The 26,969-nt window shown below is 50.5% G+C and overlaps 1 protein-coding gene across 1 annotated transcript in view; it reads right to left on the bottom strand.

The window, feature by feature from the left end:
* Window positions 1-26,969, bottom strand: part of Hcn4 (hyperpolarization activated cyclic nucleotide gated potassium channel 4) — a 44,687-nt gene that overhangs the window by 16,986 nt on the left and 732 nt on the right. The window contains exons 2-3 of the mRNA XM_015480059.2: window positions 26,666-26,963; window positions 6,210-6,633 (exon numbers count right to left, since the gene is read on the bottom strand). Coding sequence (XP_015335545.1) covers window positions 6,210-6,633; window positions 26,666-26,963 — 722 coding nt within the window. The remainder of the gene's footprint in view (window positions 1-6,209; window positions 6,634-26,665; window positions 26,964-26,969) is intronic.

The following is a 26,969-nucleotide window of genomic DNA, read 5'->3' as shown; positions in this document are numbered from 1 at the left end:
GCAACAAAAACCCAACAGCCAGCCTGATTCCTCCCATTCTCTCACCCCAGCCCCATACCCAATCCAACACCAATCTAGTTCCTTTGAGCCCCACTTCCCATGAAGACATCCTCAAATAATATACTTTACTGCAATCCCAGTAAGACCCTATTCCAAACACTCCAAATGACTGCCCCAACCTCCCGATGAGGCTCCCTGAACCTCTAATCCATTCTCAACCAAGAAACAGAGCTCTTCGAGACCTCAATCAGATCTTGTCACTCTTCCACTTCAAAACTTCCAGTGACTTCCCTTTGCACCTCAGAGTGCACTCTCTCTGCTAACTGTGGCCTCAGTGTCCTGGCCCCTGACTATCTGCCTAACCCACATCCCACCCTCAGCCCAAGGCCTTCCACCTTCTGCCACACTGGCCTTCCCTCAGGTCCTTGAATGGGCCAGCCTCGGGGCTCCGTATGGGGCTTGCTAGTCCATCGTCTTTCCTCCAGCTCCTCCTCATCCTCCTGTCTTGACTGCTTCCCTGGAGAGGCCTTCCTGACCCCTCTATGTGAAGTAGCCAATGGCCCTCACCTCCCACCCTCATTATGACTCTTTGCCCTCATTTATTTCCTCCGTGGAATTCTCACTATCTAAAGTGACATTTACTTACTGTCATACAGCTCCACAAGGCAGGGCTCTTTTCTGTATTTTTCACTTCTGCATTCCTCCATGCTTAGCACAGGGGCATGAGAAACATCTGCTGATTGTCTGAATATATGCATGTATGCTTAAATGAATGAAGGGGACATAGAGGAGCTACAGGAAGCCTCCAGCCATGTCTACAAAGTGCCCCAGCCTGTCACAGTCCATACATACTGCTCCTTTCTATAAATCGCTCTGGGTCCTAAGGCATCGGGGTTGGCATGTGTTCACGCAGGGCCCTCTTTCGCATCACTTATGTTTTTCTTTTCTTCATAACTAACCTTCCAAGATCAAGTCTTTGTCTAATTTTGCCCTATTGTGATCTCAGCAATGAAAATGCCACAGAGCACGTGGCAGGGTCTCAGGAACTGAGAAGTGCTTAATGACGAAGGTGAAGGTGACAATGACAGTGATGGGGCTGGTGGTGAACAGGGCTCCCGCCAGTGTATACAGTGGAAATAAAAAAGGGCAGACTGGTGCGTCCCACACAGAGCATGTGGTGGCAGTGCCTGGTGGGAAGGAAGGAGGAGTCAGATGTGGGGAGGCTGTGGGGTGGGGGAGGGCACTGCAACTGGTTCCCAAACACTGCAAAGCCAGCGTACCATCACGGTCAGAGTTGAGCCTCCTGGGAATTGTGGGTCGGGGGCACATCCATTCAGGCTAGGAGTATACTCACCCACCCCAGCACTAGTCCCACGATTTGGTTGCTGAGAACAAGACAGGATGTTGCTGGGAGAAGCTGCCTGATACTCGTATGTCCCATGGGCTAGGGCCACAGCCCACGTGCCACTCAGCTGCACTGTGCAAATATTTGCCTTGCTCTTTATTTTCATTAAAACCCCCTTTTATGATGTTGGTTTTGACTGTGGGGGTTGAGCACCTTCATTTCCAGGCTACCACAGGCCTTGCCAGGCAAGGTCTGGGCAGCTCACACTTTGCCCACCCGGCATGGCTCACTCCCACTCCTGCAGTTTGTCATCTGCAGTGCAGGACATAGCAACATGTCTTTCACCTTGGGCAAGTGTCTTTCCCCTCAGAGCCTCATTATCTGTGGAATGGGTCAGTAAGTGTCAGTTCTCAGGGCTGTCTTGGGGGCCAGGTGTAATAATGTCCCCGGGTGGCACACAGTGCTACTCTGCATAGTAGGTACTCTGTTAGTTATTTTCTTTCACCCTCTTTCCCAGCCCTTCAAACAGAGTTGCTTTCTCAGTCCTGGGGGACCCCAGAAATCAGCATTCAGGTTGCCATGAGTTTCCATCAAGATCTCTTCTTGGGACCTGATTGAGTTCCCTCCCAGAGACTCATTTGCTCTTTAAGGAAAAGAACACACGTCTACCTAGGTCTCAGGAACAAGTGTTCCTGCATGGAGGGCAGCAATCCAAGCCTGAGAGGGTGGCCAGGCAAGGGTATCCTGAGCACACCCTGTAGTACCTGGACTGAGAGTCACACTGGGTCCCTTCCTAGGGCCAGCAGAGTGGGCCATCTCCGGCTCCCATGACCAATCCTCTGTGTTATCCCCTACCACTCAAGTCAGAGAGATGGAGAACTCAAGGCCCTCAGAGGGAGGGACTTGTCAGAGGCCACACAGCCTACAGCCCTCTTTCTGCCGTTCTAGGTTGCTGAGGGAGAGAAGAGGCTTCTGGGATGGGTCACTGGAGTGCTGGGCCCTGCAGGGGAACATCTGAAGGGGGGCAACCAAGGTTTCTAACAATAGCTTGCATGCCTGTAACAAGCTCACACCTCAGAGGGAGGGAAGAGGCTGGCTGGGAGAGGCTTGGGAAGGAGGCTGCTGACCTAGATCGCCTAGGATGGAGGCAGAGGCTGCATCCCCTGTGAGGGTGGCTTGCACCTGCCCTGAACACTCCATCCTCCTGCCACCAACACTTGGGAAACCTCCTGGGCTGTAGCACTGGGACTAGCTCAGGAAGACAGCTGAACCTGAGGTTCAGGAGCCTCACCACTCCACGGCTTCATCTTTGGAAAGCTTTCCCAGTCTGGGAGAAGCAGACTCCCCATGGCCCCTGCCCCTGGAGCTTCCTCCTTTAGGCCCCATCAGCCACAACCATGTGCTCAGGATCAGCTAACACCATTTTTACCAAGAGAAATGGGAGCTGGGGACTAAGCCTCAGGGAGCCATAGCCTCAGACACCAGCACTTCCCTGACAGTTGGGGAAACTGAGACCCAAAGAAGGAAAGAGATTCACATAAGGACTTGAAGAGGAGATATATACTTAATATAAACTATATACTTCCCTCCCCAGCTCTCCTATAGACCCCCAGGCCTCAAAGGGTCTTCATACTGCTGTTCCAGGACAAACTAAGGCTGGGAGAAGTCCTAGGGCTGGGATGGGTTGGAAAGGACCTGGAGACAGGATGCCGAGACCAGCTGGGAAACCCCAATCCAATCCCAGGGGTTGAGTGGAGCTGTGTGCCTGGCAGAAACTAGCTCAAAGCAATTTCCTCCCCAGCTGGTAGGAGAGATAAGGGCATATGTGGAGGGAGTGGAGAGTCATTTATCTGGCCTCCTGGGATCTCCCTTCCTGCCCCATGAGATTGGATAGTGATGTACAGTTCAGAGACTTGACCTATGGCCTCCTGGGCCTTCTACCTCCCCTAAGGAGAGGTGGGGACTGGAGCTTGCCAGATCAATTCTGGGGAGTCCAGAGGATAGCCAGGCCAGAGGAACAATGGGGACGGTAACCCTGGGCCTGAGCCCCAGAATGTACAGCGTAGGGACAGTAAAGAAGAGCTTAGCTCTGTCCCAAGGTTCTCCTGGCCCGGCAGCCAGCAACTCGGCCAACTCCCACCAAATAGCATGGCCACTAGAGCCCCAGCCCTAAGTGGGGAGCAAATCAGCCCCCAGAGTGCTGGAGTCTGGAGACCAAAACCAGTGCCAGAGAAGGGAGGGAGCCAACACATCTCTGCTTTGATGACAGTCTAATTCCGAGTCCAAGACCAATAGAAGTTGAAGGGTTTCTCAGGTTCTGAGGGAGCCATTTCTACCTGGTACAGAAACCAGGAGATAAGCCTCTCAGGGCATCCTGCGAAATATGCCTCTAACCTTCCTTCACAGACACCGACCACTATAGGAATTGTCCCTTCTCAGTCCTGAGCTCAGACCCACATGGTAACATCTCTCTGGACCTAGATGTCCCACAGGTAACACAAATCAACCTGACACAAAATCTTCCCTGCTCTCCACCCCATCACCCACCACACTTTTCCCCTTTCTGATCTCAGTTGGGAGTCGTCCCTACTCCTCTGGTCCCCACTGTCCCACCCAGGACAGAGCACAGGTAGATGCTTAGCAAGGACCTGCTGGACTGAATGGAGTCCATCACCCATTGGGGATGTACCCAGCCATCAGAGAGAATATTAATGGAGTCAAAGTCATGGAATCAGGGAACAGAAGTCTTGGTCAAAAATACCACCCCTGGGGCAACTGACCCTTCTCATCTTCAATTTCCTCTCTGGAAAATAGGGGTGATAAGTTTTGCCCTGTCTACCTTTCCAGCTATGTGTGAGGAAACAATGAAATATTACCAAGACAACAGGGTAATATTTATTAAATGGCTCTTCTGCACCAGGATTCATGTGAAGGCCTCCACAGCCATCAGGAAATTCTCACACCCATTGTGCAGATAGAAAGAATGAAGCTCAGAGAGACAAGGTGGCACCAAGGTCACACAACTAGGAATGCAGAGCTGGCATTTTAACTTTGGTCTCAAATGTGTCATTCTAGCTCCAAAGCCCCTGAGCATTCCATTACACCAGGCAGAGACTGCCACACTGATGGGAGCCAAGAGAGCCAACTCGATTCTGCCCCAGTTCTGCCAAAGTTCTGCTGCATGACCTTGGGCAAGTCATTGCTCCTCTTTGTCAGCAGGAATAATGTAAATTTCTAAGCCAAAGAGAATTTCTGCCACAGAGCAATTCTGCCAAGCTGGTGTAGGCACTTCTTCACGACACATGTGTTCATGACGCCTCTGACCTGAATCTGCCGGTGCCCCAACCATCAGCCATGGATGCTGCCAGCCAGGGCCCAGGCTGCTGCTGGGGGTGGGGGTAGAGGACTTTGTAATCTTATCATGGAACTTTCCATCTGATCAAGCAGGGGTCCTGGAGGTCAGGAGACCAGCAGCGAGAAGCAGCAAGAAATGTACCCAGCAAGAAGCCTTCCCAGCATAGCCCACTCCACATGCCAATGTGGGTGTCTCGTAAAACACGACTCCCCACAACTCCAGGTACCCCCAGGCTAGCCTGCCTGCTGTTGCTGCCAAAACAAGTAACATGGGTGGGTGGTGAACACAGACTGAAGTGCCCAGCAAGGTCACCCATGCTTCTTCCCTGTGGCCCTCCTTTTTTCTTCCTACAGATAACTGCTCCAGCTCATGGATGAGTTAGGATTGTTTAGAATGGTGCTGGCCCACACAGTTCATTTACAATTTTTTCTTTAGTTGCTGTAGCCGATTCCCACAGCCCCTAGGATCCCTTTACAGTGATTGTGCACAGGACTCCAGGCTCCCCAGGCACTTTACCTCCTCCAGTGTCTGTATCAGAGGCCTTTCCCAGACTGCTGGAAACTGTTTTGGCTGCTTGCACTGAGGGTGGGGAGGCCCCAAACCACTGACTGACAAGTAAGGGGATAGCAACATTCCAACTCTTTTCTGTAATTGGGACAACATCAATGTATGGTGTATACTGTCTGCAGAGCTCCTCATGAGATTGGTCAAAAATCACCCTCCATGGAACTTTGCTAAATGTCCCACACTTGCTTGGCTTTGGACCTTTCCCTGTCTCTCTTCTCCATTCCCTTATCAGGTTTACCTAGGAATGCTACCATGAAAATCACTTTCACATAATCCTCCTCTGAGGGTCTGCTCCAGAAAAACTCAATCTAAGATAATTGCCAACAAAATCTGTATAAAAATCAAGACTTCTGCTTCTCATGATATAGCTGTAGATCTATCAACCTCTTTGGCCTATTCCTATGTGGCAGCAATTAGCTAGAACCAAGAAGAAGCTGCTCAATACAGACGGAAGGTATGTTCCTCAGTTAACCCAATTCCATCACCCTCATTACTGTCCCCAACTGGCCCTTTTCACCCATTCACATTCCCTGCCAGGCCCCCAAAGACTTAGCGTTTACAATCCCCCAAATATGGTGCAGTTGTTATCAGGGCAGGCTCTGGAGTCAGTGAGCTCCATGTTCCAGGTTCACCATTTGACCTTGTGTAAATCATTTCATCTCTGTCTCTCAGTTTCTTCATGTGAAAAACAAGGGTCTCCATGTACCTATATGTTCTATGGTTGTTATGGACTTCAATGGAATACTGTGTGCACAGTGCTTTGTGTAGTATCTAACACACGACAAGAGACCAAGAAATTACCAATATTTCTCCTCTTGGAGCAGGTATGCCTGCTATAATCTGACAGTACAGTCCAACTATCTGAGATTACCTGCTTGCTGGTTCTTCTCTTCACCTGAGAAAATACCCCTTTATCCCAAGAGATTTGGTCTGACCACTCACCTCTTCCCACTGGTGAATATATCGAATGAGGCGGGAGAGACGCAAGAGGCGCAGGAGGCTGAGGATCTTGGTGAATCGGACGATTCGCAGGGCCCGAGCAGTCTTGTAGACCTCTGAGTCAATGCGTGTCTCCACAATGAGGAAGATGTAGTCCACAGGAATGGAGGAGATGAAATCCACCACAAACCAGCTTTTTAGGTACTTCATCTTTATCCGTTGCGGGTCCAGAATGATCTCTGTGTTGTCCTCCACCACAATCCCTGTGCGGAAGTTGAGGACCAAATCGATCAGGAAGAATGTGTCTGATACCACGTTGAAGACGATCCACGGTGTGGTGTTCTCATCCTTGAAGAAGGTGATGCCAACAGGAATGATGATCAGGTTTCCCACCATCAGCAGCAGCATGGTCAGATCCCAGTAAAATCTGCCCAGAGACACAGGATGTCAATCACCAGAAGGAGAGAGAGGACAAGTTACAAGACTAAGAGAGAAAGCTCCAAAGGAGAGCAGATGGGAGAGAGAGAAGTCTTGGAAAGTTCCAAGACTCAGGGAGACAGGCACATGGATACCAGAGCAAGATGCGGGGATTGCAAACACAGGAAATGACACAGAAAGAGGCTCTTCATTCACTAAGGATAACCTCCTTCCTGCCCTTTGGTGAGCGCCCCAGGTAACAAGCCTCCTCCACTTACCCCCACCCTTCTAGTGAGAGTCAGATTGAAAAGCAAGTCAAACAATGACACCCAGAAGAAAGTGAGAGGTTGTTTTAATGACAAGAGCAGCTCACCTCAAACACCCCAGGCCCAGGCCATCCTCCTTGAGGGTTAGCTGTGGCCTGAGACAGGTTATCAGACAGAGATCAGAGAGCAGGTAAAGTCTAGGTGTAGCAGTGCCTGGGAGGCAGAGGCCTCAGTTCTAACCTTGTCTCTGTCACGGGTATCTATGTAATATACAGCACATGCTCTCCCCACTCTGGGCCTCCATTTTCTCCTTCTCCCACACTGGCTCTCTGATGTCCCCTTTAGCAAGAAAATGTCTGACCATCTTCCTCCCTCAGAGGTTTGCATCCTAGCATGGAGGTGTGAATGGGGCAGGGGTAGCATCAAAGCAGGAAGTGTCAATGGGGGGATTTCTGGCACCAGTGAGGTACCACTCAGTGCGATCAAGGGAGACCAGCTCAGGGCTTCCAGCATCATTGTCCTAAGGCCTCAAAGCACCTGCAAGTCCTTCCTCAGGGAGGTCAAAGGGATCTTCAGGGCAAAGCCTCTGAGAAGCTGAGCAATGTGAAGATGTATAAAGTCAACTCATCTCTGTTGGGTGATCATTCTACCTGGTCCAGCAGAGGGCCTTCTGGAGTGTGGAGACAGTACAGATAGGCACCGACCCTGCATCTAGAAGATAAGGCCAATCATTCCAAAGATCCCACCCAAGCATCAACCATCCCAGGGCTGGTCCCAAGACTGAGAACTTGCACCGCAGAGCTCTTTCTCTCTACTATTAATTCAGACAATTACACAGAGACAGATAAAGGTATGAGTCAGGCAGAAATAAGCATACCTTCTTCCAGAATAAATAACCTTTCAGCCATCTTTCACTCTCCACGGCAGAGAAGCCAGAAGGAACTAAATGGGAGAAAGACGAGCTCCCTCTCTTCAAGTTTTCAGAGGGCTCCCCCCCAAACTGAAGTGTTCCTGCCCAAAGAGTTCCAGGTTTGCAAAGAAATTACTTCACAGCAAACTGTTTTCTTTGGCAGACTCAAAATGATGCTGTGAGTCAAGGAAAGGGCAGGGCCTACCTCACTGAAGGTAGGCAACACAGCTGTCCCAAGTCAAACTGCTCAGGGAACGGCGGCTTCTGCAAAGGCAGCTTCCAGCAGCTCCTTTGAAAGTCAGGGCCTCAGAGGAGCCAAAACTTCTCATTCTAAGGCTGGTGTCCAGATGTCAATGTCTGCTTCTTCCCTTCTCCAGGACCCACCACCCCTTCTTCAGCTCCAATATCCCTATGGCTACTGGGACAACCCAGTGAAGGTCTGGGGCCACACCCCAGCCATCACACCCTCCTGCAAAGAATACACCCAGAACACATCCCCTAAAGAGTGTTGGAGGAGAATGGTTTCAGCTTCCATGGGGTGTTTTTGAGCTGTGTACACTCTCTGTCCAGCTGCACACATGTCACTCCAAGACAGCTGTATATACTCATTAGAAGCCACGTCCAGGTATCCCCATTCACACACACAGTACACAAACACCCCTATGTACACACCACCGTCATTCCTTTCCATTTAATTTCTTGGGGTAAAGAAAACAAACCAAAAAAAAAAAAACTGTGGCATAGAGAAGCCACTGAGGGCCATGTGGTCCTCTGTACATAAACCTAATAATATGCCCAGGCTAGAGGAGTTTCTAAAATTAACAGATCGGGTGTGCGAGGCGGCTGGGAATGCTGACTTGGGCAGGCCTGCCACTCCAGCGGGTTTCTTCGCTCCCCCCAGCTCTAGTTCTCTCAATTATAGACCAAATTCAAGACAGTAATTAACAGGAGAATGTTTGCATTTAGTGGTCTTCATAAAACCAAATTACGAAAGGCAAAAACACCCATTTCCTTACATTCTGACTAATTGTTTCAATCTTGAGTTTCCAGATGCTCAAGTTATTTCTGGTGCCTAGTCTGGGCTGGGGTCGGAACACCAGAGCATTTGTCTCCACAAATCACTGTCTGGGAGCCTCACAGAGCTGCTTGAGGGGGCAGCATAATCTGGTGGGAAGAGGCACAGGCTCTGGGGCCAGCCCACCTGGGTTCCACTCCTGCTCCATCACTCACTCTCTCCCTGCCTCAGTTTACTCATCTGCTCAATGAAGATAATCACAGTACCTAACTAGTAAACTTGTTAAGAGAATGAAGTTAATTGTTATATGTAAATGTTTTGGCCTTTGTTCGGTGTTATGAAATGAGTGAATAAATAACTCAAACCAACAGATTTTCAGGAAGGAGATGAGAGATATGGAAGTTAAATTTTTCAGAGAAGAGACAAAGCAAAGCATCTACTGGGAATGGGATTGGAGGGAAACCTCTAATAAACTCAGGAAAGCCAGTGACAGACGGCAGGGGCCACAATACCTGATTAATCAGATAACAGAACCTATTTACTCCAGCATCCAGATGCAATAACCCGAAAATTCATGATCCCATCAGAGGCTAAGGCTTGGGTGGAAGGCAAGTTGGGCAGCGATGTGAAAAACATCCCATGCAGCCCCAGCATCCAAAAGGTGGGCTCCTGTGGTCTAGAAGGGTGAAGTCAGGAAAGTGATTCTAAATGGAGTGAGAGGACTCAGGCTTTGGAAGCTGCCCTTGGCCTTGTGGACTACCCTTCCTTGCTCGTTGCCAGATGGTTGCACAGATCTCTGAAAGCCTGGGCAGGCCTGAGCCAAGAATTGTGTTCAGCACCACGGACAGCGCCCGTCACGCCTGCCAGCCCTGTTCTGCAGGTCCAACCCCAGAAACTTGGCAAGAGCCTCCCCCTGGCATCCTCAGCTCCCTAGTCCATCTTCATTCTCAATTCTGATGGTCATAACCCTCTCAAGTGATTCCTTAATGTGTCTGGGCTTTTTTATCAGGGGCTCCTTGGTGACAGAAAAACCTTTATTCATAAAGACCCCAGTCAGGGGCCATGGCATATGCCTGTAATCCCAGTGGCTCAGGAGGCTGAGGCAGGAGGATTGTGAGTTCAAAGCTAGCCTCAGCAACTTGGCAAGACCCTGTCTCTAAATCAAATATAAAAAGGACCAGGGAATGCTCAGTGGTTCAGTGTCTGGGAGTTCAAGCCCTGGTACCCAAAAAAGAAAAGACCCCAAAATATCACACTTACTTTGTGTTTTCCATGAATTTTTTTCATTTAACCCTCACACCAACACTATGGTTGCTATTAATTTTATAGATAATGACACTGAAGCTCAAAGAGAAGTCTTTTCCCAAGATACACAGCTAATTAGGAACAGAGGCAAGATTCAGAGAGATCTGTGGGACTCTAGAGTCTGAGGGTATCAGGCACCTCAGTGGGAGGCAGGAGGAAGACAAGCCTTTCTGGCATGTTTCTCATGCAGCCCCTGTCTCAGAGACAGGAGAAGTGGGGGCTTCAAAGAGTATGCAAAGGGACCTACCTTCCTGATCCTGGAGTCTTCTGAGGTACTTCCTGAGTAGGGATGTAGTACACCTCTAAAATGTTAAAAGCAACTTGAGCTGGGTGTGGTAGCACACACCTATCCCAGAGACTCAGGAGGCTGAGGCAGGAGGCTGGTGAGTTCAAAGCCAACCTCAGCAAAAACGAGATGCTAAGCAACTCAGTGAGACCCTGTCTCTAAATAAAATAAAACACAGAGCTGAGGATGTGCTCAGTGGACGAGGGCCCCTGACTTCAATCTCCAGTATGTGCCACACACCACCCCCCCAAAAAAAGCACCTTGGTCACTAGCAGTCAGTTAATTGGGAACATTTGCACCCATTCTGAAGAACAGAAAACTAAGACCCATGAAGGAAGAAATAGTAGTATTCCCAAAGCCTTGAAATAGATACCCAGTGCTCCCCTAGCAATGCTCTGCCCCAGAATCACCTGTGAATAAGTCCCAAAATCCAAGCTATGTAACCAAGGTGGCAGTGTCATGTACTGATAAAGAATCAACCAGTGGACAGCCAGACTCAGACATACTGGAGTTCATAAATGCCTGAATCCAAGGCCTCATTCTGTTTAAAGCCAGAGGACCCTCCTCTACCCCAGGGCTCTCTAACCTGACAGGAATCTTGCTCAGAAGGCCACAGCTGGGCTCTGGATACCCAGGAGAGAAGTAGTGAGGGGCAGATCCCATGGTCCCCAGGCTCTCTCCAAAACAAGCAGCACACCCAATGCCCATCTTCTCCCGCTCCCACGGAGTGGACAGCTCTAGTCAGACACCACTCCTACCACCAGACCTGCATTCCCACCTGCCTGCAAAATTTGTCCCCCTGGAGGGCAGCGCAGTCTGCATTTCAATCACCTGGGCTCCAAATCTCAAGTAACCCCCCCAGAGCCTTCTCTTACCTTCCACCCATCACCACAAGTCCCCCCGAAAGCTACCAAGTCTCACCTGGCTTCTTCCATCGTGATTTCTGAATCTCCCTCTGACTGATCTGGCCCAGATCTGCTCTTCACCTGGACCCTTGCACCCATTTCCTGCCTGGTCTCCAGCCCCAACCTCTTTCTCTCCAACTCACACACTGTCTGCATTTTACTTCCAAATTATGATGAAGTCGCCCCTATCTTGAACTCTTGTGGTGAATCACCATTATTGAAGAAAGCTTGGGCTCCTGCGTCTGGAACCCTGACGTTCCTTCCCTCTTCTCCCTACTCTGGGCTTGTATGTCTATATTAGCAAATGTCGTACCCTTCATCAGGTAACACATGACCCTCATTCCAACCCCTGCAAAAACCATGGAACCTAATAACCCAGGAATCTTCATGTCTGAGAAAAAGATGAAAGCTGGGATATTCCCCTCCATTTGTGATCTAGCCTTTGGTTTTCCGGGACCAATGAAGATACCACCCAAAGTGATAATAAAGACCATGTAAATGGAGGAGGGCAGCAGTCAAATTCTGTTTGGCACTTACTGTTTGACAGGCACTAGTCTTAGCACTTTGGATATATTTAATCCTCATAAAACCCTATGAAGGAAATACTGTGATTATGCCCATTTTACAGATGAGGAGACTGAGGCATGCAAAGTTGAGAACTTTGTTACATGTGGTAGATCAAGAATTTGAATGCAAGCTGGGCATGATGGCTCATGCCTATAATTCCAGTGGCTCTGGAGACTGAGGCAGGAGGATCCCCAAGTTCAAAGACAGCCTCAGCAATTTAGTGATACCCTGTCTCCAAATAAAAAGGGGCTGGGGATGTGGCTCAGTGGTTAAATGCCCCTGGGTTCAATCCCTGGTACCAAAAAATAAATAAATAAAAAAGAATTCAGGGGCAGGGGTTGTGGCTCAGAGGTGGAGCGCTCGCCTAGCATGCGTGAGGCACTGGGTTCGATCTTCAGCACCACATAAAAAATATAAAATAAAATAAAGATATTGTGTTCACCTATAACTAAAAAAAATTTTAAAAGGAATTAAAACACAAATAAGCTGACTATAGAATCCCACTTTCTAACTATGTTACAGAAATATGAATCTGGCAAATGATATTTTATTACTCCCTGTCTCTGTGCCTCCACTTCCTCCTCCTCTCCCTCCCTAATCTCTCTCTTGTGTTCTCTTCCATCTCAACTTTTTTACTCCCTAACCCCTCTGCTTCTCTCCTTAAGTGAACCTTAATTGCATCGTAAGGTCATCACTCTCCCAAATCCCTCATGCCTCAAGGTCAGGGGTGAGTCAGCATTGTCCCCTCTCCCTACTGCTGCCACTTCCTTCCTATGGTAGAAAGGTCTATAAGAGCCTTTGGGCATCCTGTCATCTGCTGGCCATCCTTCCAGCATCCATCTGCTACCCTCAGGGACCACGGCAATACTGGCACCTGGTTTTCAACCTTCTGTTCCATGCCAAATCCTGCCATCACCCTGAGTGACTTCTACTCCCTATCATCGACGCAGACAACCCCCAGCTCTTGGGAGCTCAAAGCCCTGACTCTAACAACTCCATGCCAGGCATCCATCCCAGCTGCACACTCTGGACCACGTCGCCACATCCCCTTGCTCCATCTCTGCAGTCTCAGGTGAGCCAACCCCTCCAGCCTCCTTCCTGCCCAGCTCTCATGCAGCTGGGCTTCATCTATCCTGCAGTGTCCTGGGAGCTCACAGTCTGCTGACTCCTCAGATCCTCCCCAAAAGAGCCGGCCTGTCTTCCTGTAATCTGCTCACCCCAGACATAATGGTCTAGTTCACGCACCTCTCTAATACACTAATCCTGATGCCCTGCCTTTCTGGAGCCCTCTTCAAAAACCAGAACCCCGGGCCAGATTGTATGGGATTTTTGCAGAAAACACCACAACCTCAGACCAGTTCTACTAAATACCCAAGTTCCTTTAGCTCCCTGTGCCTCAACATTCTCATGGAATGTCCAAATGCAGTCGGGCACTTGCCACTGCGGGTCCATCCCCCAGGAACCTCTAGCTAATTTCCCTACCCATTCTCCAGAGCAATTATTTCAGATGACTGCCTCTCACCTCAAAGCTCTGAGACTGACTGCCATGTTCCCCTTCACCATCAGTGGATGACACCACCTGGTACTCCACAGAGAAGAGGGAAGCCACCAGAATGTCCGCTTCCGCTTTCCACAACCAGACCTGATTGCGTATCCCTCATCCTCATCAGGATCTCTTCCACTTAACCTGCTTTATACCATCCCCTTTTCCTCCCCAGGGACCTTATGGGAGATCCCCTCTCTTGTCCGTGTCTTCAATTTCTCCCATCCATCCTTTTCCATTACCTTTGTTTTTAGGCTCTCTAAAGATGGCAACTGAGGCTGAGACTGTTTCCAGCCTGACCTGCATAGATCACTGGAGACAGAATACCCACACACACCCTCCTGCCCCCCACCACTGCCTCCTTCCTGCCCAGCCTCCCCTCACTGACCCCAGGGTCCCTCCACTATAATAGATGAATTGCTTTCTTCCTCCCACCACTGCCTAGCCACCAGGGCTCTATTTTTAACCCACCTCAAAATCTCTGACTCAGAATCACAGGGCTCCCAGGTAGCTTCTCCCTGGGCTGCCAGAGGCTGCCTCAGACAGTTAGATTTAAAGCCAGCGGCACCAAGTGCTTGGTTCATGGGGGCTGGGGGTGGAGGCAGGTTTGGATTTTGACATACCTTTATTTTCTAATTTTTCTGTGATGATAGTTCTTTTGAGTAACAAGATTTGTTGTTGTTGTTTTTTTTAAAACTCCAAATGACCCTATGCCCCTAGCTCTTTGGCCCTTTTCTGACCTGGGCCGAGGTCCTAGCCTGTCATGATACATTGAGGGCTAATCTTGGCTACTTTCCAGGGAGAAAGTGAGCTGTCTGAGGGTGATTGATCTTCTCTTCCATGTCTGCGACCCTTCTGTCACACAGTGTAGTGCCTCTGAACATATGAACACTCAGGGATCCTCCTAGTGGGCTTTAGTAGGTGTGGGGTGGAGCCTGACAGCAGCATTGCTAATAAGCTCCACAGTGATGACAAGGCTGCTCCAGGGTTTGGCCACTTCTGTGCAGCCCTGGGCAAGTCACTTAACCTCTCCAAGCCCATTTTCTCATGTGCAAAATGAGACCATTAATGCCCATGTCCCAGGACTCTGGGAGAAGGAAACAAGATGGTATTTCTAACACACTCTATAGCATAAATACTTGATATATTTAGCCATTATCATCATCATCATAGTTATTTTTGTGACCACTAAGATGCAGGGCTCGGACTGAGGGTTATGAGAATTCTGAGAGAGATGGACTGGCCCCACCTCAAGCAGCCCTGTCTTGGGGAAGGGCAGACCCACTCCACAGAGGGGTGAGGACTCAGGCCAGCTCCATGAGAAACAGGGTCCTAAGCTGGGGAATGAGATGAGGAGCTTGTCTGGCCATAGGCTGGGGACAACCAGAGGAGAAATTCAGCCAGGATTTAGGATATGGATGCAGGAGCAGAGGGCAGCATGGCCTGCTGTTTACCAAAGCCTCAGAGATGGAGTGGGGCCCGGGGTGTCGATGGGTCAGGAAGGTCGGCACTGTGGCTCGAGGCCCATGCCACACATGGAAGGAGTCTCTGATGGGGACTAACTTGCTGTGTGACCTTGAACAAGTCTTGACTCTTAGATTCCCTACTGGTTCTAGAGAGAATGAACCTAGACAACCTCTAAAGACACACCAGATTCCATGAGTCCTCAGTGTAGAGGCTAGAGGCCAGCCGGGGCAGCTGAGTGGGTGGAAGCTGCTAAGGGAAGGAAGCACCTCAGAGAACTCAGATTCCCCCACCAGTCTGACATGGGTCTGAAGAGAAGATGGAGGGCATTCTGAACACCAGACTAAAAAGTCAGGACTCTTCTGGGGACCATGAAGAGCCCTGAAAGTTGTAGAAGAGAATTCCTTAAGGAAAAGATTGTAGCTGCACCATCCTGACAGCACAGCTGGCCAAAGGAACAGTTCAAGGTAACAATCCATCACTTCTCTGATGGACCGAGACCTCTGGAGTCCCTAAGTCTGTGCAGAAAGACCCACACTAGTGTATGTGTACATGTGCGAGAGGGAGCACACATTCTCAAACTGCACAGCAGGGGACATCTGCTCTGCTCTATAATGCTCCAGGCTGCCAAGATGCTGTGTTCCCTCAAGCTAATAGCCTAACTCTTCTGTGCTTCGCCCAGCTGACAAGACCATCTGGGGAAAACTGGGGAGAAGACAAGCAGTTGAAGAACTTTTCAGCTCAGCTTTCAAGATTCAGAGAAGACTCAAACACCACTCCCCCAGGAACCTCCTGTTCTACCACTCAGGCGAATGGAACAAAAATAGATATTGTTGTGGAGTAGCACGTGAGCACAACCTCTGGGGTAATGAGGTAGGAGAGCTCACCTGCTCACGCTGGAAGGTGCCACCAGTGCACCAGTGTGAAGGAGGAAGCAGGCTTGCGTTGCAACATACGGCTTGGGGATGGATTTGGGGCAGAATGTTCTAAGTCCAGTCAGCACTGGTCACGGAAGGGCCGATGAGGAAGCTATGGGAGGGCTGCCCCATAAAGGGGAGCTAAATACTGCTATACATAACCCCCCTTCTTCTGAGATGGGGGAGGGCAGGTCAAGCAATAAAGATCCCCGGGGAGTGTATGGGCTCCAAAGACACGAAGCTGGGTGGGTCTCTGTGCCTTCTCTCCAGGAAAACACAGTCTAACAAAGAAGCTGAGCAAGGGCCATGTTCCCTGAGGTCCCGCCCAGCCCCACATTTTTGTGATTCTGATTCCTAACAACCTGTATGGAAGAAAGGGGAACAGCTCCCTGGAGAGGTGGGCCTATCACCAATGGGCTTGGATGCTGGGCCCAGAAGTCAGGATTTTACACCTGCTCTGGGGAGCCACTGAAGGGCGGAAGCACATGGAGCCATCAGAAAACTGCAGACTGTTAACACAGGAAGGGCCATAGGGATGCCCCAGTTCATGGGCTCCCAAAGTGACGGAAACAGAATCACCTGGGGTGCTTTCCAAAATTGTACCTGCCAAGCCTAACTTGGGGAGGCCCAGGCACCATGATTATATAAAGCCCCCAGGGAACTCTGCAGGAATCGCCAATTTAGGCTTTGAGATCTTGCTAAAACCCAGCCCCTCTTCAGTCCCGTTTTCAGCTGGGGAAAGCAAGGTACAGGAAAGTGAGGCCTCACCTAAGACCACATGATTGGCTTCTGATTCACAGGGCTGTCCTCTCGGCCCTATCCCCAGAAGCTGCCTCCCCAGAGCCTCTGGGGCAGGAGAGACAGCATTTTCAGTTTCTTTCTTCTGCCAACCCATAGTGGACAGTTCTGCTGACGTGTCTCACAGGGATCCTCCAAGCACACTTTCCAGTATGACTTGGGGTCTCCATGGGTGCTCAACACTGAACTCTTCTGAGGTCTAAGCTTCAAGAGCCCCTAGGAATTGACCCCTAGGAGCTGGGAGGGCATAGTTGGGGCTCTTTGAAGAAGTGCAACATTTCAGCTTGTTTTCATTAGGTCTCTGCTCTGTCAGTCCTTGGATAGGATGTCCAGGGAATAAAGAAAGAATAACCATCACTCTACAGGGGCCATGATATAATTGGGCAGCTGGGTGTGTAACTACACGACCAAGGAGACCCCACCTGGTTCCTCAAGTTTAAGGGCTGGCAAAACCTCAGCAGTAAGATGCCCATAGGTAAAGGATCCCCCATCTGCTCCAGGACTATGGAGGCTGTGTAGCTCCAGGGTCATGCCTGGCTGGGCCTCAGCAGAATCCCCAGGAAGAGGAAGGAGATTCTCATCAGCTCTACTGGTCGGCAGCACTGTCCCTGCCCTGCCAGCTCAATTTGCACTAATGGGGTCAGGATTACGGGTTCAATACCTATTTGTCCAATTAGCTCTGCTCTCTTCTCAGCCTCAGACTGAACCCTGACCCTGGACATGGAGAGAGGAAAGGAGTTTGCTGAAGTCACCAGGCAGAACAGGATGAGGGTCAGAGGGGCAAACTCTAGAGTGGGAGGGGGTCATCACAAGCTAGGCCAGTTCAGGATGGGAGGCCCCAGGGCTCCAGGTGGACCAGTCTCTGGGCTGCAACAAGATGGCCTGTCTGCAGAGGCTTTTCTGCTGGACCTTCTAATGATATCTATGAGATCTGTGTGACTGAGGGTCGTTCCCGTCCCTGGGGAAGGGAACAGATGCCTCACGTCCTCTAACAAACTGTAGGTGGGAAAAGCCTGTGGCTGGGGACTCCAGTGACTGGGATTCATGTTAATCATTGATAGGGGCTGCTCCAGCCTTCAATGGGAACCACAGGGTAATTACTTCTGGGCTCCTGGCCACATGCTCAGTGATACTAAGGCAGCAGCAACACCTGCCTCCCAGGCCTAGTAGGGCAAGAGAAAGGAGTGTTCTCCAGGGCTGCACACCTGGGACTGCGGCCTGAGAGCTCCCCTAGGCTGCAAAGACCAAAGTGCTCAGGCAGCATGGCAGGGAGACCATGCCATGGACATAGAACCCTCGGGGTGAAGGACAGAACTTAAGGAGAGATGGTTCAGAGTAACTTGCCCTCAGTGTCTGCCAACATCCTCCCCAACTAAGTGGCCTCTTAGCTCAAGCTCTCAGACACCTGCTTTCCAGAAAGTGTGTAGAATGATTCTCTCTCCTTCAGATCCAGCCCAAATCCACCTCCTCCAGGAAGCCTCCCCTAACTATCAATTCACACAGGTCTATCACTTGTCTATACTCCCCTAGACTAGACCTGGGTACCTCAAGAGGAGATGAAACCCTATCCTCCCCTTTGTTGTGAGTCCCCCTTCCCCATCACAGACACAGTGTTAGAATGGACTATATGGTCTCCTGGGGCATGACCCCCTTTGCTTGCCCCTCTCCAAGCCCAGAAAACAATGCTTAAGTCAGTCCCATTACATATTAATTTCTGAAAGCCTCGTTCACACAGACATAACACTTCCACCCACATGGGTAAATGCTTAGACAGACACAAAATCATCAGCAGCCAATTATCAGGCCCCCGCAGCTGCCGTGATCAGACCTGGAGGCCCTGCTGCTTGCTCTGTAATTTGTGGTAGCCCAGAGATGGGGGTGCAGCCGGGCGAAGGGAGTTCCTCTATTGAGCTGGTACGCCTCGTGTCCCCAGCCCTGAGCACTGCTCTGCAGGTGCCTTGAGTTTGCTGCCTGGCTGGGAATACCAGACACCAGACCCAACAATGAGAAAGCAGAGTGGGGCGGGGAGTGGTCACGTGTGGGATTTGGTGGTTCCAGCATGGGCAGCAGCAGGGGCACTGTTGTTTATTTATAATTTGTACTTTACCTCCCAGAGAGAAGCAGAGGTAGCTGGCTCACATACCATGGGGTATGGAAGCTCAGGGAATGCAGGGAGGGCTTCCTGAAGGGGTGGGCCCTGGGTAGGACAGGGGCAGTAAGCCCACCTGCCCCAGACCCTGGAGCCTCAGGGAGGGCCCTGAGATTGGTCCAAAGGATTTGTTCAAGGACTTCAGTCCCTGACCCTGGACCAGGACCTTATCTTGGTCACAGACTGAGCCCTGACCTTAGTCATGACTGACCCTGATCCTGGTCATTAACTGAGTCTTGACCCTAGTCACAGACTAAGCCTGACCCTGGTCACAGCCTCAGATTGAGTCCCGATCTTGGTTACACACTGAACCCCATCTTCATTAGAGACTGAGCTTTGACCACGGTCTGGTCACATGCTGAGTCCTAATCCACTGACCAATTATCCTCATTTCTCTGAAGGATATAATGAATAGACAAAGTGACCATCTATTTCTCTGGTGGACAGAACACAGATACTACTGGCTACTTGTCCCCCTCCCCTCTGAGCCCTGATCATTCTCATCCAGGAATAGGAGCATTGGTGGTACCCAGATACACTTCAAAAACCAAAATGGGCTCCACAGAAGTTAGGACCTGCCAAGGAAGGAGCAGGTTGGCAGTCATCCTGGCTTACAACCCCAGGAGTTGCAGCCATCGGACTAGGGTTTCAAGCAGCATGGCTCAGCCCCCAGACTCCACATCTTCAGATATGGAAAGATTCCCTTATCATGTGATGATGATGATATTATTATTATTATTATTATTATTATTATTATTATTATTACAGTGCTAGGACTGAACCCAGGGCTTCCATGTGCTAAGCATGTGCTCTATCATTGAGCAACATACATACCCAGCCCAAACCTAAATTATGATGCGACCCTGAAAATACTATTAGTCCAGAAAAATAGGTGTGAGGCTGGGATGATAAGAAGCTTCAAGTGACAAAACCAACCAGGAAAAGCCTTCTCTGAAAACCCTCCAAGTGGGAAGCCAGGAAGGAACCTAAGCTTTAAGATCTTTGTAGACACATGATGTAACCAACTGGTTCTGATTTTGTTTTTGACTAGACTTCCTCTGTGACCTTGGACCAGTCACTATCCCTCTCTGTTTCTCTGCCCACTCTCTATACAAGAAGGTCTCTAGGCCAGGGCTTGCTACAGCCTCTCCAGATCTGGGATTCTGAGACCTGATCAATTTCCTATGCCTACCGTCCACCACCACCCCCTTGCTGAGCCCCACCTCAATGTTTTAATTCTCAGGAGAATATTTTCTTGATCTAATCATGTAATTACACTTTTTTTTAAAAAAAAAGTAACAAAATTAAAAGAGGAGGAGAGAGTGAGAAGAAGAGGGAGGAAGGGAGAAAAGGAAAGACAAATATGAGTTCAGAGTCCGAGAGACCAGGGTCAAATTCCAGTTCTGGTACTTCACAGTGATATAATTTAAGGCAATCTCTCCTCCATCCCTGTCAGAGCCTTATCTATAAATTGAGGACAATAAAACTACTTGGGGGGCCACTGTGAAGAGTGATAAGCAAGATATGTGAAGCTGCCAGCCCATGGCAGGTGCCTTGTGGTTAGTGGCTACGGTCTGTGAACCTCAAGTGGAGGACTACACATTCAGAAACCTGCAGGGTTCAGGTGACTAGGTGACACAGCTGGGAGTAAGACAAACAGATACATTAGGGACAACTGGGATCTGTGGGCAAACTGGACAGCAAAAGCCAGTTTAAAGGGAGCAGCCTCTAGTCTCCCCGAGCTGCTAGCTGTGGTGTGGGAATGTGAGGCCAGAGCCATCAAGAGTTTCTAGTTTTTTCAAAAGAAGCCCCCAAACCATATTTTTATATTACCTCTTTTTCCCTTTTAAATATATATTTTTAGTTGTTGGTGGACATACATTTATTTATTTATTTATTTATTTATTTATTTATATACAGTGCTGAGGATGGAACCCAGTGCCTCATATATGCTAGGCAAGCGCTCTACCACTGAGCTACAACCCCAGCCCCTACATCTTTCCCTTTTAAAACGCTGGCTCAGATTTGTTAATGCGTTATGCTGGCCAAACACAGCACCTCTGGGTTTGGGGTATTTGGCCCACAGGACGCTGTCTGGCAAGCTCTGATCTCGGTACTTCTCTGGGTCTTACCTTGAGCACAGTCAGTGATGGAGCTCACCTCCCGCCTCAGTTCTGAGTGGTGCTGATAGTAGAGAGTGTTTCCAAGTGGCTTCCTGGCCCTTGGGACCACAGATTTCCAGGGCCATAGCAATGCTTTCTCAGTAAAGATGCCTGGCTGGCAGAAAACATCCTCTTTGAAGCCAAGACAATGCCCCTGCCCTTCCATGGCCCTCTCTGGCTGGAAAGTATGGATTCTTCAGCATCCCCTGGGCTAGAGCAGGACTGCCTGGCTGGCCTCAGTGGCCCTTCTATTAATTAGAAACTGGCAGTAGCAGCTTTGTAAGAGCCCTTGAGCCAAGCTGGAGCTGCTGCCTCTTTAGTTATATGACAAGCCCCTAGAGGGATTGGGCCAGGACCTTCAGATCTGGGTGAATTCCCTCACGGTTGCCAGTCTTGTGGCTGGCACAAGGGCCACTTGGGCTGCTATGACACTTGTCAGCCCCATCATCTGAATGGAGACTGGTGCCTTCCAGGTAGGAGGGGGCAGGGAGAAGTGACAGGCAAGCCCAGCCCACAGGAGAGGCTGCTGGGCAGACTCTGGGACAGAAGAAGAACACATAAGATTGGGGCCAAGTCCCTGCTCAAAGTGCTAAGGCAGCTGCTGTTCCCAAATGCCTCTGTCTTCCTCCCAACTGGCCACTGTCAGAGCCACCTCACACCTGCTCCCCTGCCCTGTCACCTCGGGACTCTCTTACAGACAACATATGTTCCTTTCTGGGAATCTCACTGCAGCACAGCAGTCACCGTATGACCGGTCCCTTCTCCCCCAACCAGGACAAGCCCTCTGGTCCACTGGATGGAACAGAAGCTGAGAAAGTGGTGACATGAGATAAATTAACAACTGTCCTGAAGCCACATGGCTTTCCCTGCTCACCCCTACTCCAGAAACCAGCATCCAGGGCCAGCAGGGTTCACACAGCAGTGCAGGAAGGGAAGAGAAGCAGACTGAATCTCACATCCCCAAGTTTGCTAGCAGACCTCTGCGGCTTGGCTGCACCCAGGTCACAGCACTCACCCACCACTCTGAGCTTGGTGCTGGAGGCCCAGGGCTCTGAAACCAAAGGGAGAAGACATAGGATCTGCCCTCAGGGGACTCAGGCCAAGTACAGAAAAAGCACAGGAGGTTTAAACTCAGTACTTTAAGCCTAGTGCTGGTCCTAGTTGGGGCAGTGGCGGCAGCAGCACCACTTAGGAGCTTATCAGTGGGAGCTTATCAGGCGTGCAGAGTCTCAGATCCCAACCCTGACCTACTGAAATCAGAGTCTGTATTTCAACAAAATCCTCGGGTGAGTTGGAGGACGCTACAGCGAGAAGCAGCATCATAACAAACAAAGCTTCAACCAAATGCAATGAGGTGGCCAGTGAGGGACAGAAGATGGTGGCCAGAGTGACCCAAGCAGTGTTGTCAGGAAGGTGTGGCTCACAATAGGACTGCCTTAAAGCCTGGGAGAAGAGGGAAGATGGACAGGCAGACAAACCAATACTGTAGGGAGCTCCCTATGCAAGGTAGGCTACCTGACAGGCTAAAGATCTTCAGCCATAGCACTGAGGTACTAAGGGACAAGGCCAGGCAGGGGAGAAGACAGCCCTTAGCCCCACATGCTACCGCCAAACCAGAGTACTGGAGCCTGGCCACAGAGACAACCAGGCCTCTCTACCCAGCTTGTCTGAGGGTCTTGGCTCTCGGTTTCACCAATTCCTGAGCTTCACCAGCCCCAGTCTTGTGAGGTGGCGGTGCTTCACAGCTAGAGAACCAGCTGCCCACTGTACCACCACAGCTCTGCTCAGGACCAGGAGAAGAGGGCAGCTCACTATGACTTCTTACCTCCAGGTGGTACCCACCGTTGACATAGGGAAAGGCAACAGAACTTGCCATTTTCTATGTGTGAAAACTGAGGCTCAAAGAAGGCTCCTAACTCAAGCAGGGCCTCCTGGCAGACAGGGCTGAGAGGTGATGTGAGATAAGCAGTGACAATAAGTGTATTTCAGGACTGGCACCAGGAAGTCAGGACAATACCTAGGACCTGCTAGGCCATTGTACCAGTGTCCATGATTTCAGAGCCCAGCTGTTTTTGCCCCAAGGTAAAGATATTTTAGGCCCTTCCTTCCTCTCCCTTCCCTTGCTCACAGCTTTAGGAGGCTCAGGCCAAGAGATAGTAGAGGCAGGGGAATGAGAAAAGCCAAGCTTCTGCCTACCCCCATTCTCAAGGCTGAGCTAGATTTGAGGGCACAGCAGAAGTCCCAGAACTGACATCTTGCCTAGGGACTTCCCTGCTGGCCTCCACATTCACCCTCACAGCCCCCAAGACACCCACTTAGACAGAAATTAGGTACATACATCCAGGCCAACCCTGGAGCCCAACGCTTAAAGGCTCACTAGCCTCTGGGAACAAAACCAGCTACACCTTCCCTTGCTGTCCCCACTCCCTTTCTCCCCTCCCCCCTTCTTGGAAAAACAGAATTATCTAGACACTACACTTTATTTGTTTCAAGTTCCCACCGCCAAGCCTTGACTTCTAGGACATGGCACCTGAGGAAGGAAGGATCCATTTGGGACCAAGGAGCCACGCCAGCCTTAGGCAGAAGCCTGGGGAGCAATGTTCTCAGGGATTGTCATGTGCTGGCCTCTTCCTTTAACCATAAATATAAGTTTCAGAAGGCAAATGGGGAACAGAAGGGGAGGGGAGGGCAAAGTCCTTGTAGACTGGAGGAGCCATGTGGGTAGGTAGGACACAGTGTTGGGGGTGACAAGAAGCAGAGGTAGTCAAGAAAAGCTTACTATTAGTCACAGCCCAGGTTATGGTGGTCCCTCATAGCAAGTCCACTCCAGCCCTGGAAAAGGCATCCAGTCTTCCTCCCCCAGGACAGATGCCAGAAGCAGCCCATCACAGCCAGCTCTGAACTCTAAACCACAAACTCAATCTATCATGGTCTGCTGGCGATTCTTTATTAAACCAATTCTGCTGGATCAATGCTTCCTGCCCGTCAAAATGATGAATAAATCCTCAACTGGCTTGGGAAATGCTTGTAGAAACTCTGGTGAAACTGGAGGAGAGCAATGATGATTGGTTCCATACAGGGGCCCAACGCTGGTGGCTGAAACTCTAGGAACCAATGCTTGGGTGCTGACTAAGGTGGGAGTAGATTAGTCTGGGTTGTGTGATGAGTTCTCTAAGCTTAGGCAACTTAGCCAGGCCCTTGCCTCTTTGACCTGAAGATGAGGCTAGTTATTTTGGCCTAGAGTCAGGAGAGGTATGACCACCACCCCTTTAGACATGCATACACAGAGAGGATCTTTCTTGGATTTCTTTTTCCCACCAGACCCACCATTGCATAGCTACAAGGCTGCACATAGGGATGCACACTTCTCACCACCAGTCCCTGATGCTTGTTGCACCAACCCAAATTCAAAGTCCAGTTGGACCTTTTTTCCCACTATCCATTTATCAGTCCTGTTGCATCCAATCTCTCCCTGTGTCACCCACCCTCCTCCCAACTCCATGTCCCAGGCAGCCTGCAGTTAAGTGGAAGGTTCCACAGCAGGGGGACTGCAGACTGATGCACCAGGAAGGGCAGAGGTAAGAACAGGAAAGTGGGAAGTTCCTTTGGATGAAATCTACCCCAGTCCTAGCACTTCCCCACCCCAATAAGCGAGGCCAGCAGGGCAAGACCCAGGGCCCAGAAGGTCCCGAATTAGTGCTTTTTGTTGATGGAGGCTAAGCATGCCTGGGGTTGGCAATGAGCTTGGTGACAAGAACTCTAAAAGGAAACTTTCCTACCACAAAGGCAGGCAGGGGTTGAGCACAGGAGGGAAGGGCCCCTCAACAATCTGAAGTGGATGATACAGGAATGGTCTGTTGCCACTACTGAGGTATTCAGAGGAGAAGCTTAGAACACCCAGAGAGATGAAGGAGACATGGTTCCTGCCCACTCCTCCCTGGCTTAGCTTGGGATCTTCAAGTCCCAGTCCTGGCCAAGAGGACTTCATTCTTTAGGAACCATGCACTGGAAATCCAGACACAGCTTCTGAGGGGAGGGTCAAGCATTTGCTCACAAATCTGATGACTATAGCTTTGCTCAGTCTGCCCCTTGGCTTCTTTGCCCTCTGGGAAGCCTGAATATTAGGGTTAGAAAGAGCAGTCCCTGGGGGGTGGTGGGGGGGGAGAGAGAGAAAGAGAGAGAGCTGGGCACAGCAGCACACACCTGTAATCCCAGCAGCGGGGAGGCTGAGACAGGATATTTGCCAGTTCAAAGCCAGCCTCTGCAACGGCAAGGGCAAGGTACAAAGCAACTCGGACCCTGTCTCTAAATAAAATACGAAATAGGGCTGGGGATATAGCTCAGTGGTTGAGTGCCCCTGAGTTTAATCCCCGGTAACCAACCCTTCCCCTGGGAAAAAAAAAAAGAAAAAGAAAAGAAAGAGCAGTCCCTCAAAAAAAAAAAAAAAAAAAAAAAAGAGTGAGAGAGGGGCCTCTATTCACCACCTATTTTAAGCCATCCGGTGTTGTCTGACTGGTCATTCCCAACCAGAGAAATCTCTCTCATTGGATGGAAAATGGCTTTGCTCTCATTACAAATCCAGTTTCCCTGGAGTTTGCAAAGAGGGCTCTAGGTTGGCAAAATGCTCATTTTTATAGGCAAGCAAGAAGGCTAGTTAGGTGAGAGAGACAAATAGGGGGGGAGGGTCCAGAGAGAGGGAGAATGAGAGAAACCCAGCTAAAAAGAATGACTGTTTCCCAGACTGTCATCTCAACCTGGTGTGTCAGGAAAGCCCAGAGGGGCAATGGAAGACCTCATCCTTGGCTTGGGTAAGGCCATCCCTGATGCCAACCCCAGAGGCAACAACAATCCCTCTTACATACATATGTCCCACAGGCCCCAGCTGGCACCGGCTGTTCAGTGGCATCTGATTCAGGTGATGTAGGAGGGGGCAGGGTCACAGGACAGCTGACTGGCAGTCACACCTTTTGCCTGCAGACCCACAACTGACATGAGAGATCTAGCAGTTACTAAAGCTTGGGCCACTCTGGTGGAGATGAGGCACTGGACCAGATTGGGGTCACAGGACAGCTGCACATCAGTCAGGACACCAGGCATCTTCACTGACCACTATAAGCAAGGTCATTCTGCACTACCAGGCTGGAAGCCAGATGCCCAGGATGCCTGCTCTGGGTCCAACATTCAGCAAGGAGCATTGAACCTAGGGTTGAGAAAACGTAGGTGGCTTTCATCCTGGGCCTGAAACCCCAGTGACCTCAGTCATACAGGGGCCTGGCTGCAGTTTCCCAGGGTGCCAGGAGGATATTGATGTCTGCAGTCAGCACCCAAGGAATTGGCCCAGCTAATAAGAAGTCTGTCTCCCTTCACAGCCGTGCTCTGCAGGCTAAATGACCTGGAGCGCCTCTAGGATGGCCACCTTGACTCTGCAGCCTTGAGGGGGGAGGTGGAATGTGTGGCTTAAGGTGGCAGAGCCCTATCCTGGCTGCAGGCAAGGCTGGGCCAGGCTCAGAACACCTTTTCAGCCTTCTCCAATGCCAGCCAGAAGAGACAAGACAGGAGCCCGAGAAAAGAAAAGTTCCCAGCGAGGTTCAGAAGGAGATCTGGGGGTGTCTGGGAGCCTAGAGGCGCCTGGCTTTTCTTGGAGCTCCCAGCGCAAGGAGGGAAAGTTAACTCCGGCCGGGAGACAACGGGTGGGAGAGGAAGCATGCCTGAGATCGCTCAAAGCACCCACAGGATACCCACCCGGGCATCTTACCTGAAGTCGCTGTAGGGGTGGATAATCCAAAACCCGGCTGACTTAACCCTCTCCTGCTCGCGCTCCACGGCTTTCTGGCTGCCGAACATCCTCAGCGAGAATTTGTTGACCCCGGGTTGAAGCATGGCCCCGAACTGGCGCTGCATGAAGCCGGCCTGGCCCAGGCGCACCTCCGCCTCAGGGAGGATCTGGTCGCTCGCGGCCGCGCCTCCCTCCACTTTGATAGCAGTGTCGGTGGAGGGCTGCTCGCCGGAGGTGGAGGCCGGCTGAGGCGGCTGCTGGGGCGGCGGTGGCGAGGCTGCGG

The sequence above is a fragment of the Marmota marmota genome, unplaced genomic scaffold, assembly GCF_001458135.2.
Source record: "Marmota marmota marmota unplaced genomic scaffold, marMar, whole genome shotgun sequence".
Classification (NCBI taxonomy): Eukaryota; Metazoa; Chordata; class Mammalia; order Rodentia; family Sciuridae; genus Marmota; species Marmota marmota.
The sequence above is the reverse complement of the archived record's forward strand: the minus strand, read 5'-3'. Positions and strand labels throughout refer to the sequence as shown.